Source organism: Orcinus orca, chromosome 2 (genome assembly GCF_937001465.1).
Source record: "Orcinus orca chromosome 2, mOrcOrc1.1, whole genome shotgun sequence".
Lineage (NCBI taxonomy): Eukaryota > Metazoa > Chordata > Mammalia > Artiodactyla > Delphinidae > Orcinus > Orcinus orca.
The window spans coordinates 93,163,451-93,176,866 of record NC_064560.1 but is presented as its reverse complement, the minus strand read 5'-3'; the positions used below and the strand labels follow the sequence as shown (position 1 = coordinate 93,176,866).

The 13,416-nt window shown below is 37.1% G+C and overlaps 1 protein-coding gene across 8 annotated transcripts in view; it reads right to left on the bottom strand.

The window, feature by feature from the left end:
- Nucleotides 1-13,416, bottom strand: part of DENND4A (DENN domain containing 4A) — a 132,849-nt gene that overhangs the window by 43,239 nt on the left and 76,194 nt on the right. For all 8 annotated transcript variants that reach the window (XM_033439879.2, XM_033439881.2, XM_049705875.1 and 5 more), the window contains 3 exons: nt 12,726-12,826; nt 10,710-10,928; nt 10,009-10,154 (listed from right to left, as the gene is read on the bottom strand). In XM_033439879.2, coding sequence (XP_033295770.1) covers nt 10,009-10,154; nt 10,710-10,928; nt 12,726-12,826 — 466 coding nt within the window. The remainder of the gene's footprint in view (nt 1-10,008; nt 10,155-10,709; nt 10,929-12,725; nt 12,827-13,416) is intronic.

Sequence of the window (13,416 nt, the reverse complement as noted above, 5' to 3'; positions counted from 1 at the left end):
GTAAAAGCCTACATGTTACAACAAGTGGAAAATCTTAGTTACCTTCCCCACTCAGCTCTGAGAATACTTGCAGTCAGGCTTATGCACTCCAGGCTTGAGACTGGAGATACCTCCTGGGGAAACTACGTAGCCTAAAAGAAAAGAACTACAGGCACTGATCAAATAGGGACTCTAATGAAATAGATGAGTTCCTTTATGATCATCAGTCTCATACCTAAGGAAGCTCCAAGCCCCACCCTCCCAGAAAGAGCTCTAATGAGTTCTCTGTGCCTCACACTTGACAACGAATACCAACCAAAGATCACACAAAAAACCAATAACTTGAAAAAGAATAAAGTAAACAAATATTAAAAGGTATTTAGAAGAAGCAGAGACAATGCAAGGGGGAAAAAAACCTTCAAAATAACTGAAATGAATAAGCCTACACCCATGAAACAAGAAGATGCTATAAGAAAGGAGCATTCAGGGACTTCCCCTGGTTAAGTGGTTAAGACTCTGTGCTCCCAATGCAGGGGGCCTGGGTTCAATCCCTTGTCAGGGAACTATATCCCACATGCACGCCACAACTAAGGAGCCTGACTGCCACAACTAAGGAGCCCGCCTGCCACAACTAAGGAGCCCACCTGCCACAACTAAGACCTGGTGCAACCAAATAAATAAATAAAATAAAAATAAATATTTACAAAGAAAAAAAAGAAGAAGAAAGGAACATTCAGAGAATGAAAAGGAGCTATGGAAATTACAAAAATGATAGCAGAGGTAAAAAGTATACTATAATTGTTGAAAGATAAAATTGAAAAATCTCCCAGAAAGTGGAGATGAATGACAGAGAGGCAGAAAATGGGATGGGGAAAAAAAAAAGAAAAAAAGAAAATTAAGCAGATCAGGCCAGGAGGGCCAGTATACAAATATGTATTTCAGAACAAGAGAACAGAGAAAGTGGAGGAAAGAAAAAGAAAGAAAAAAATTAAAGAAAATTCCCCACAATTTGAAGGCCATGAGACCATAGATTAAAAGGGCCTACAAGTGTCCAACTCAGGTAAGAAAAGAAGGCTGACACCAGGCATATCCTTGTGATTTCAGAATATCAGGGATCTTAAATGCTTCCAGACAGAAAAAGAGATTAGGCACAGAAGATTAGAAATCAAGATACTGTTAGACTAGATGTTATTCTCAACAATGACAAGCCAGAAGACAATGCAGTGATGACTTGATTTTACATCCGACCAAATTAGCATTCAAGTATTAAGGCAGAATAATGAAATTTGCAAACAGGCAGGGCATCAAAAAATGTATCTCCCATGTACTCTTTCTCACTAAACTACTGAAAGCTGTGATTCACCATAACAAGGAAATAAACCAAGAAAGAAGTTATTGAAGCCAGAAAGCAGGGGATACAAATCCGGAGAGGTCAGTATAATTTCAAGATGATGGTGAAGGAAGATCCCAGAATGACAGACTAGAAAGCAGTCAGTTCAGACTGGAACACAAAGATGGAAAGCTCCAGCAAGAACTTAAAAACAAACAAACAAACGGATAGATTACTTAATATTAGAAAAATTGAGAGATTTTAGATTTTATACCTTCATAGAAGAGTTTGGAGATGAATTAATAATACACACAAAACAAGAAATATAGCAATTATTAACTTCAGGGAAAACAAAAGTCCATACATAAAAGGAAATTTAACTACAATATATATATGGCCTACCTGTGATTATATACAGTAATAAAAATATTAACATTGAACAACCATCTGAACAGCTACATTGGGAGAATTTTGGTGATGGTGGTAAATATGACATTAATAGATAATATATAAAACAATAAGCAGCAATAACAACACATTATTTGGAAATCTTAAGGAAAATGACTGATGAAATGGCTGAAAGAGAAGCTGCTTACCTTTGGGAACAGAAACTAGGGGTGGGAAACAGAACTACCATATGACCCAGCAATCCCACTCCTGGGCATATACCTGGAGAAAACCGTAATTCAAAAAGATACATACACTCCAATGTTCACTGCAGCACTATTTACAATAGCCAGGACATGGAAGCAACCTAAATGTCCATCAACAGAGGAATGGATAAAGAAGATGTGGTACATAGATACAATGGAGTATCACTCAGCCATAAAAAAGAACAAAATAATTCCATTTGCAGCAACATGGATGGACCTAGAGATTGTCATTCTGAGTGAAGTAAGTCAGACTGAGGAAGACAAATATCCTATGATATCGCTTATATGTGGAATCATAAAAAAGGGTACAAATGAATTTATTTACAAAACGTAAGTAGAGGCACGGATATAGAAAAAAACTTATGGTTACCATGGGATAAGGGGGAGGGATAAATTGGGAGATTGCAACTGACATATACACACTACTATATATAAAATAGATAACTAACAGGAACCTGCTGTATAGCACTGGGAACTCCACTCAATACTCTGTAATGGCCTATATGGGAAAGAATCTTAAAAAAACAAAAAAAAGAGTGGATATATGTATAACTGATTCACTTTACTGCACACCTGAAACTAACACAACATTGTAAATCAACTATACACCAATAAAAATTAAAAAAAAAAAAAGAAACTAGGGGTGGGAAAAAATGTGACCTAAGCCTTGTAAAATCATTTGACTTTTTAAACTAGGCTATGTTTTACTTTTTAGAGATTTGGCAGCATATAAAAATGTTTATAAGATCTGGTTATGTAAAAAATTAGGAAGTATACTATAATTATGTAAAAACATTGAAAGTAAATGTAAAGTGGATATTAGGGTACTGGGCTTATGGAGTTTTTCCTCCCTTTTATTTTCCACACTTCCTGTTACTTTACAAAACAACATTAGGAACATGTCAATGATAACTCAAAATCACTCGTATCCCTAGTAGGATATGGTATCCATGGACAACCCAAAAGCAAATGAGAAGCTCTCTATACAAACATTTTTATGCAGATGAAATGGGGTAAATGAAATTATAAGGGCAGCAATGATAATGAAGTAGAAGAGATGGACTAGAATAAAAAGGTTATTCTGGTCCAACAAATACCCAAGGTCATTGGAAAGGAAGCTGGAAACTACTCCGGTCTCCATAATGTAACATTATAGGAGAACTACTTGTCTGTGAGCACCAGGTGCTTTTAAATTTTTATTTATTTATCAGCTTCTCCCTGTCAGACCTGTGTCTTTGCTTGCATAGAAAAAAATCTGTGGACATGGACAACTACTCTAATTCTAAGTATTGTAAAGTCTACTAAAATATTAAAATTGTGCTCTGTAAATTCAGTACCTTGGTAAAAGATATTTCCCCTATCTTGTCTACCAATAAAATCTCATTTCAACATTACAAAAACAGCCATGTAATAAATCCTCCATTTCTCAGTTGGGCATTTCTGTCTTTTGGAAAGCACAGTGACATCTGTCTCTACTGGGAGAAAAAAGAAATCCAACACCCATGGCAGGATAAAATTAAAATAATTTTTATATTCTCTTCATATTTTTTCACAAGACATTAAAATGCTCAGAAAACACTGCAGAGGAATGCTTGGGAAACCAAGAAAAACCTTACCAGGCTATTTGTTGCACAAAACTGCTTTTAGTTAAGCTGCATCCTATAGGAACAGATTGTAAGGATTTAAAATACAATCATATGAAGAACAAGAACACATGGTTCTTAAATTAGTCATAAATGAAACTCAAATAATTTTCATACATTGTTTTTCTTACTCCTATTCAGGATTACTCACTCCAGCTTTTTAAAAGTTGGTCAAATGTTTTCTGTTTGGATAGGCTAAGATCAAAAGAGGAATGTATCTACTTTCTGTTCAATCTTAGTCATGGATTCTGCTCAATCTTAAGCACTTAATGCACATCTAATATTATTTAATTTTCATAGCTAAACTGCCAGAGGTAAGGGGATCTGTTCACTTAAAAAATTAAGCTTAAGGTCACTCAACTAAGGAATAACCCCACATGAATGTCTATTTTTAAAGTATTACTGATATTCAAAAACCGTTTACAGATTAAAAGTAAGCACTGACTTGCTGTGCTGAATGCACTTAAACTGTATTAAAATATGAAAAGTAGTAACAGCACTGTGTAATTATTTATTATTTCAGAGAGTTCTGCTTAATAATACTAGGAATACAATTAACCTCTACTCTCACTATATATGAAGGTTATTAAGATATATTTTATGACATCACAAATAAAATAAGATCAATTTTAATTAAAAAAAGAAATTTTGGATTTTGTTACATTTTGTTATTTTCTCTAATAAAACAGTTCCTTGAATTGTAATAAAGCAAATACAAGTAACTATGTTTTAGTGAGTTTATTTTCAGTTTTGATTTTCTTAGGAATCATCAAAATCTTTAAGTATAATATTAATCCATTAAATATAAGTGATATTTTGTTGACTCTAGACTTTGAATGGGTAAATAGCATTTTAGGAAAACAATCTGCCTAGAAATAATAATTACACATTTAATTGGATTGTTTCTTTTTTGAAACTTCTCAGAATTTATTTTCTTTAAGCAATCACTCCAGTCACCCCTCGCATTTTGACTCTTATCAACTAAATAACAGGTGACCTATTTTCAGAAAATCCTAGACAATATAGTAATTATCAGTAATAAAATATCCTCCTTAGAACATGATACCCTAAGTACCTTGCAAAATTATGTCATGTATGTCTTACAATATTAATGAGTTTTTTTTTTTTTTCGGTACGCGGGCCTCTCACTGTTGTGGCCTCTCCCGTTGCGGAGCACAGACTCCCGACGCGCAGGCTCAGTGACCACGGCTCACGGGCCCAGCCGCTCCGCGGCATGTGGGATCTTCCCGGACTGGGGCACAAACCCATGTCCCCTGCATCGGCAGCCGGACTCTCAACCACTGTGCCACCAGGGAAGCCCTAATGAGTGTTTTTTAAACCATGTGATACTATTATATGAGTTCTTAGCTGAAACACAAACTTGTGAAAACAAGACACATAAAATGAGCAAAAAGTAAAACGGAACAATACAAGATTTCTCTCTTCTGCACTGTTAACTGGATTTTTCCAACTAATTCAGTATTCCTATATGGATTAATAAATCTATTGGCTAAAGCATGCTATTAGCAAAACCCTGTCACTAATTTGGTCCCTTATGATTCAGTTGACTTGGCACAAGGAACAACTGTTACCCAAATACATGCCACTGTTCACAATCGCAGCTCAGTGAGTATATACAGATGACCAGTGGAAGCCCAGCACGACAGAGGAAAAACCTTCAAGGTACATGCTGGTCAGAAACATCATTTTTATTTACAAAAACCAACACAATTATTCCTGTAAAAAGGGATTTAGAGAAATTATTCTTTAAAGCATACTCTTTTATTCATTGTACATCTTTTCTATTTAAAGCACACCTTTCTATTTATTTATTCTATTAATATTTAACTTTATAAGCACCAAATAAGGCAAACTTAAAAATATGATTAAAATACTGAAAACCATGTTCTTAGTACAATGCTGCAATGAAGACAAAACTATCAAGGAGCTATAATATTAATTCTCAAAATAAACAGGATTTCAAAGCTTTATGCAGGCAGAACTCAACTTACAAAAAGGCAGAGTTCTAAAAGTCTGTCTATAGGTACTTCCCTGGTGGTCCAGCGGTTAAGACATTGTGCTCCCAATGCAGGGGGCCCAGGTTCAATCCCTGTTCAGGGAACTAGATCCCGCATGCCGCAACGAAGCTCCTGCACGTGGCAATGAAGATCCCATGTGCCGCAACTAAGACCCGGTGCAGACAGATAAATAAATAAGTAAATAAATTTTAAAATTTTTAATTATTTATTTATTTATTTTTGGCTGCGTTGGGTCTCTGTTGCTGCACGCGGGCTTTCTCTAGTTGTGTCAAGCAGGAGCTATTCTTCGTTGCAGTGCGTGGGCTTCTCATTGCGGTGGCTTCTCTTGTTGCAGAGCACAGGTTCTAGGCGTGCGGGCTTCAGTAGCTGTGGCTTGTGGGCTCAGTAGTTGTGGTTCCCGGGCCCTAAGCGCAGGCTCAGTAGTTGTGGCGCACGGGATTAGTTGCTCCGTGGCATGTGGGAACCCGTGTATCCTGCGGCTCGTGGGCTCAGTAGTTGTGGTTCCCGGGCACTAGAGCGCAGGCTCAGTAGTTGTGGCGCACGGGATTAGTTGCTCCGTGGCATGTGGGAACCCGTGTACCCTGCATTGGCAGGCAGATTCCTAACCACTGCACCACCAGGGAAGTCCAATAAATATTTTTAAAAAAATAAAAATTAGGGCTTCCCTGGTGGCGCAGTGGTTGAGAGTCCGCCTGCTGATGCAGGGGACATGGGTTCGAGCCCCGGTCCAGGAGGATCCCACATGCCACGGAGCGGAGGCCCGCGTACCGCAAAAAAAAAAAAAAAGTCTGTCTACAAATAGGTTATTCAAAATACAGAAAATGAATTTCCCCTCAAAACAATATCCTGGGCTTCCCTGGTGGCGGAGTGGTTGAGAGTCCGCCTACCGATGCAAGGGACACGGGTTTGTGCCCCGGTCCGGGAAGATCCCACATGCCGCAGAACGACTGGGCCCGTGAGCCATGGCTGCTGAGCCTGCGCGTCCGGAGCCTGTGCTCTGCAACGGGAGAGGCCACAACAGTGAGAGGCCCACGTACTGCAAAAACAAACAAACAAACAAACAATATCCTTTCTGGGGTGATAGAAATGTTCTTTGTTTCGGAGTCATGGTTACATGGAAATCTATATTTGCCCAAACTTATCAAACTACACACTTCAAAGGTGCATTTATTGTTTGTATATTATACTACAATAAATTTGGACTTTAAAAAATGTCCTAAAAGGTGGTTAGAATATCAATCCACCAAAAAGAAATTTAATACATATTTGTAGCACAACACTGTAGCCATGCACCATCTGAACTACAGCTAATCACCACATATCAGTGTTTCTGTGGGAAAATGAATTATGAGTTCTAAGCAAATACTGACATATATCCATCTTTTCCCTATTCTAAAGCATTTCAAGGACTAGGGTGGATATTTCTGGGCATCTTAGCTTATTAACTCTCTATCAGCACCAGAAACAGTATTTCTCCACATCAATCATCCCTCAGGTGTTCCAATTTGAAGGAAAGTGTAAATTCCTCCACAAGGCTCTGAACTTGTTCCTTTTCTTCATATGTGTAAGTCATTCAAAAGTTGAACATTTCTACGTCATGCAGTAGTAAAACCAAATTAACTACTAATCTACAAACTGGAATAAAAACCAGAAAAATATAAGAATCATCATAAATTTTCCTACTTTATAGTTCACACAACACTACTCTGAACACTGTGAAATATGCAGTTATAATGATCTTTCCTCACAATACTTTTAAAACGTACATAAGAAAACAACACAGAAAGACTAAATGACTTGACTAAAGTCACAAGTAGGAACGCTGAGATCAAAGTTCTCCAGGTTCCCAATGCAGTGTTTTTCCTTCTACATCTTGCATGATGAAAATCTTTTTTTTTTTTTTTTTTTTTTTTTTTTTGCGGTATGCGGGCCTCTCACTGTTGTGGCCTCTCCCATTGCGGAGCACAGGCTCTGGACGCGCAGGCTCAGTGGCCATGGCTCACGGGCCTAGCCGCTCCGCGGCATGTGGGATCTTCCCGGACCGGGGCATGAACCCGTATCCCCTGCATCGGCAGGCGGACTCTCAACCACTGCGCCACCAGGGAAGCCCGAAAATCATTTTTATAAGACACATTTGGTACTTATTTATTTGATCAATCCCTCCATATGTAACAATCTCCCACCTCCAACACCACTCCTCCTCCATGCATATGACTCCTTCACCCTAATTTGGCTTTGACAACTCCTTCCAGACCAACCCTCTGCCCCACCAGGCTGACATCTCCCTCATCCACATTAAACTATGATACCCCATTTGCTGGGCCTACCCAGTGGGGACACTGTCCTTGCCTTGCTTAGACTCTGACACTCCGTGCTGTCCTCATGTCTGCATGGACGCATCCTGTTTAGGTTCTGACCCCTGGAAATAGTCTGTCCTCCAGCATGGACACTCTCTTTATCCTGCTCGTCCTCTGATCCCCCATGCTAGGCCACCCCCTGCATGGATAGATGCTCTCCTCACCAGGCATGGGCTCCAAAACCCATGCTAGGCTGCTCCTCCTTCACCCATTCAGGTTTTTTTTTTTTTTTTTGCCATAATTGCTGTATTTTTTTTTTTACATCTTTATTGGAGTATAATTGCTTTACAATGGTGTGTTAGTTTCTGCTTTATAACAAAGTGAATCAATTATACATGTACATATGTTCCCACATCTCTTCCCTCTTGCGTCTCCCTCCCACCCTTCCTATCCCACCCCTCTAGGTGGTCACAAAGCACGGAGCTGATCTCCCTGTGCTATGCGGCTGCTTCCCACTAGCTATCTATTTTACGTTTGGTAGTGTATATATGTCCATGCCACTCTCTCGCTTTGTCACAGCTTACCCTTCCCCCTCCCCATATCCTCAAGTCCATTCTCTAGTAAGTCTGTGTCTTTATTCCTGTCTTACCCCTAGGTTCTTCATGACATTTTTTTTTCTTAAATTCCATATATATGTGTTAGCGTACGGTATTTGTCTTTCTCTTTCTGACTTACTTCACTCTGTATGACAGACTCTAGGTCCATCCACCTCATTACAAATAGCTCAATTTCGTTTCTTTTTATGGCTGAGTAACATTCCATTGTATATATGTTCCACATCTTCTTTATCCATTCATCCGATGATGGACACTTAGGTTGTTTCCATCTCCGGGCTATTGTAAATAGAGCTGCAATGAACATTTTGGTACATGACTCTCTTTGAATTATGGTTTTCTCAGGGTATATGCCCAGTAGTGGGATTGCTGGGTCATATGGTAGTTCTATTTGTAGTTTTTTAAGGAACCTCCATACTGTTCTCCATAGTGGCTGTACCAATTCACATTCCCACCAGCAGTGCAAGAGTGTTCCCTTTTCTCCACACCCTCTTCAGCATTTATTGTTTCTGGATTTTTGGATGATGGCCATTCTGACTGGTGTGAGATGATATCACATTGTAGTTCTGATTTGCATTTCTCTAATGATTAATGATGTTGAGCATTCTTTCATGTGTTCGTTGGCAGTCTGTATATCTTCTTTGGAGAAATGTCTATTTAGGTCTTTTGCCCATTTTTGGATTGGGTTGTTTGTTTTTTTGTTACTGAGCTGCATGAGCTGCTTATAAATTTTGGAGATTAATCCTTTGTCAGTTGCTTCATTTGCAAATATTTTCTCCCATTCTGAGGGTTGTCTTTTGGTCTTGTTTATGGTTTCCTTTGCTGTGCAAAAGCTTTGAAGTTTCATTAGGTCCCATTTGTTTATTCCATTCAGGTTTTGACACCCCTCTTTGAGCCACTGTTTCCCAAGCTCCTCTCTATCCACCATGGATACCCACTTTGCTCTATCCCACTAATGATAGTGGACTACAGGGGCAGGAAAAGTTTCACACATGAATTTAATATAGTAGAATTAATTCACTTAATTTATGCTACAATTGCACTCCCAAATTGTAGAAATATTCAGGTGAAATGTTATGTTCTACACCTACTCTCAGCATGTGACAATCCACCTTAGACCAAAAGGAGAGGTGAAAATTAAGGATGATCAAGTTAGAGGTCCATAGGCTTGGACAAAACTCCCATAGTCTGTAAGTGGACAGGAAGTGTTACAGACCTGGTTGCTAAAATAAAACTCATAATTTGGTAAAATCCTGCAAAGTACTCTTAAGAGGTTGTGGTCTATAACATCTAGTAGGCCACCAAAACTTTCATAATAAAGGGTCAGTGATGAAATGGAATTAATGTAAATTTTGTTAAAAACTGGTTAATTTATAAATAGAAACTGTGACTCATAACATTTAAAATAGTCACACAAAATAAGTTACGGCACTGTAGACATACTATTACTTACTTTATCTACACAATCATCAAAAAACGCCAGGCTTGCATCTTTATCACTGACAAAAGAACATTCCTCAATGAAGCGAATAAACATTTGTGTTTTGGTCATCATGTTATAGAATTTCTGATGTGACCGGTCGCGGCTTCTTAAGAAAGCTGTTCAACATAAATTTGTAATGTTAGCATATATAACACCATTTACAGATTCAGAGAATTTTTGAGCTAGAAGGAACTAGATCAACCATGTCATCTATACCCCCCACACCCTACTATTTTGCAGAAAAAGAAACTAAGACCCCTGAAGGGGAAGTAACCTGACAAAGATAGCAATAGGAAAGGAACTTGAAACCAGATCTTTCAAATCCCCCAACCCAGGGGCTCCTCTGCTTGCCCAACACCACCGAGCTGCCCTGAAAGCTAAACACATCAATATCTTAACACATCTGTGACACAACAGAGTGCAGTGGTACATGGTTAAGAAGCTCTGTACTTTTCAAATAGTCTCTTCTGCATATTTTGCTAATGGGATTATATCTAATGTGCCTGAGAAATAACCAGTCCAATGGAAATGGATTACCAACTGAGTTGATACTCACATACTCCTGAAATAGGTAAGTATATTTTGATAAATATGAGCTACTAACCCCGAAAGCAATCATCACAAGGTTAAGCTCAATAATATGAAAGCTGTAGTACTATGCAGTCACTCACCTTGTAGGGCAAAAAGAGAGGCTGCATCTGTGGCTGTCTCAGATGGGGCTTGTGTTATTGGTCTTAAGTATGATCTATAACCTTTTAAAATAGAGGCCATGAAACACAAAAATGCCTCCTGGATTTCCAAATCTATCATGTGCAACCTCTTTCCAGAATTAAAATCATAATCATTCATTGCTAAGTCCATTAGTCCATCGTCTCTTGGTCTCTGCTGCACTGTGAAGAAATACAGTGTTAATGTTTTCCCCAGAACTGTCAAAATTAATGTTCATAATGGTATCAATTATAAATCCATTGCATATGTAATTCAAGTCATTATGCTGCGTACCTTAAACTTGTACAGTCCTGTATGTCAATTATATCTCAATAAAATTGAAAGAAAAATAATAAATGTGTTGTGTTTTCAAAAGGGCTCAAGCTACTTCAACCCTTTGTTTACATAACTCCTTATGTTATGTTTACATAACTCCTTAATATATAACCCTAGACCAACTTGAATTTGGTCTGAGGATAAGGATGGTAGTAATGCTCAATGTTAACTTCCTGATTTTCATGGTTATAGCATACTGTAGTGATACAGAATGTACTTATTGGTAGGAAATACACTCCATTTGGAGATGATGGGGACATCTATTCTCAAAAGGTCACAGAAACAAAGTTTGTGATTGCCTCAAAATTTTAAAACTTCTTAAAATATGAGGAACAATGAATCATCTTAGGGAGGTGTTTTTGGAGTTCTTATTGTTTAAAAAAGTAAAAGTATGTGGGCACTGGAATGGAAGGCCTAGGTTTTAATCCTAGCTTCATCCTTATTAACTGTATGATCTCTGACAAGCTACCTTCCTCAAACTTAGTATCTTCACAGTTATAAAGACAAAAGAATGTATGTGAAAGTGCTCTGAAGCTGTAAAGTGATATATAATCCTGAATAACAATATCAGTATTGTTTAAACCTGTAATTTTAAGCTGTAAGATTCTGCCCTTCAGTACAGCTAGATGGGTTATTTCACTTATTTTAATAATACTTAAATATTGCTACAAAAGCTGCTGGACTTCTCAGCTATTCAAAGGAAGCACATGAATTTTTAGAAAGCAATTAACTAAGTAGCTTAAAAAATTACATACATAATTTATTTGTTCCATAGTATAAAATTTGTTCCATTTGATGTCATTTTTTCATATCCCAATACTTATGAGCCACTTCCAAATTATCTATTTGTTATAAGGTTTACTTTGAAAACACTGTCTTTTTCCATGTCTCTTTCCAACTATTCTATAGGCATCCTTGAACCCTCGAGGATGTAGGCAACCTCCCATGTTTATATTTCACCTAATACATAAATGAGAACCTCAAATATTGCTGCACCATTACTGACCATTTTTTATACAATAAGTACTAAATTATGAACCCTGAATGGACTGTTGGTATAAAATACCAAGAGGATTAGTTAAATGAAGGCTTAATTCATCTTATTGGTAATTCTGGATCACTATCAAGATACTCTTATTGTAAGCTTTGAACTGAAATTCTCCATATCCTAATCAATTTTCACTTTAATTAATTTCCGAATGCTTTTGGCAAGCTTCTATTTTCAAATTACTTGAGGTAAGCACAGCATTAAGATCTACTGAAGGTGAAAAGCACATGACCTTGCTCTCAACCCACAAGAATCATCAGCATTTTCTAATGTAATTTAAACCATCTGTCTTAGATTTTCAAAACTAACTTTCTATTCTATGTATAAAGAAAATATACAAGTAGAAACCAGTATTGTTCTATAGTATTTGAAAATAATCACCTTAATCTCTTTTTGAATTTTATTATGATGTAAAATATAAACTTTGTAAATCTCCCATTCAGCTTCTAAAAAATTTTGCTTTAATGCTCATTTGCCTTTAAGATTGTAAAACCACTTTCCTTTAGGTAAACGCCATCCTTTTACAAGTAAGGCAAAGTTGCTGGAGTCCTTTCTTCAGATTAAATTACTTCCTTTAAATAAATTATACACTTACATTTTGCCAACTGCTGGTGCAAATTATTCAGTGTGTTCATCAGATTTTTACATGGTTTCTTTGGAAGTACCTTCCAGGCTACATTTTTCTTATCACCAGTTCTGAGATTAAATGACAATAATATATTTGTCAGATTAACTTGGGGTGGGGCAGGGGTGGGTATATATCTGTTATTTATAAACAGGGGAAAAGAGAAAACACATTGAACAAAAATAAAATATACAAAATATTCTACTTAACAGAAGAAAAATACTACAGGGGTAAATTGGAGTGTTTAATACTTAAAAATTAATTTATATGAGAGTAGAACCCTGTATTAAATATAGCTCAAAACTTTACACTTATGTTTATATTGAGTCAATTCCACTTGCTTTGGAATCATGCAAATCACTACAAAACTTAATGTGGTGGTCATTACTCTTAATCTCATCTAAGAGTCTTTAGACACCTAAATATTGGGAAAATCCTACTATTAGGGGATTTTTTCTTATATACTCTAAGACAAAGCACTGTAGAAAACTTTCAATGAACTTATGATCCATAAAGCTTATCAAAATACTTCGGTATATCCAAATATTTAGTTTCCTAAAAATATAAGTAAAATTTAGCTTTGTTTCTTTCAGAAAAGAAATAATCTATAATATTAGATTATTTGGGCTTCCCTGGTGGCACAGTGGTTAAGAATCCGCCT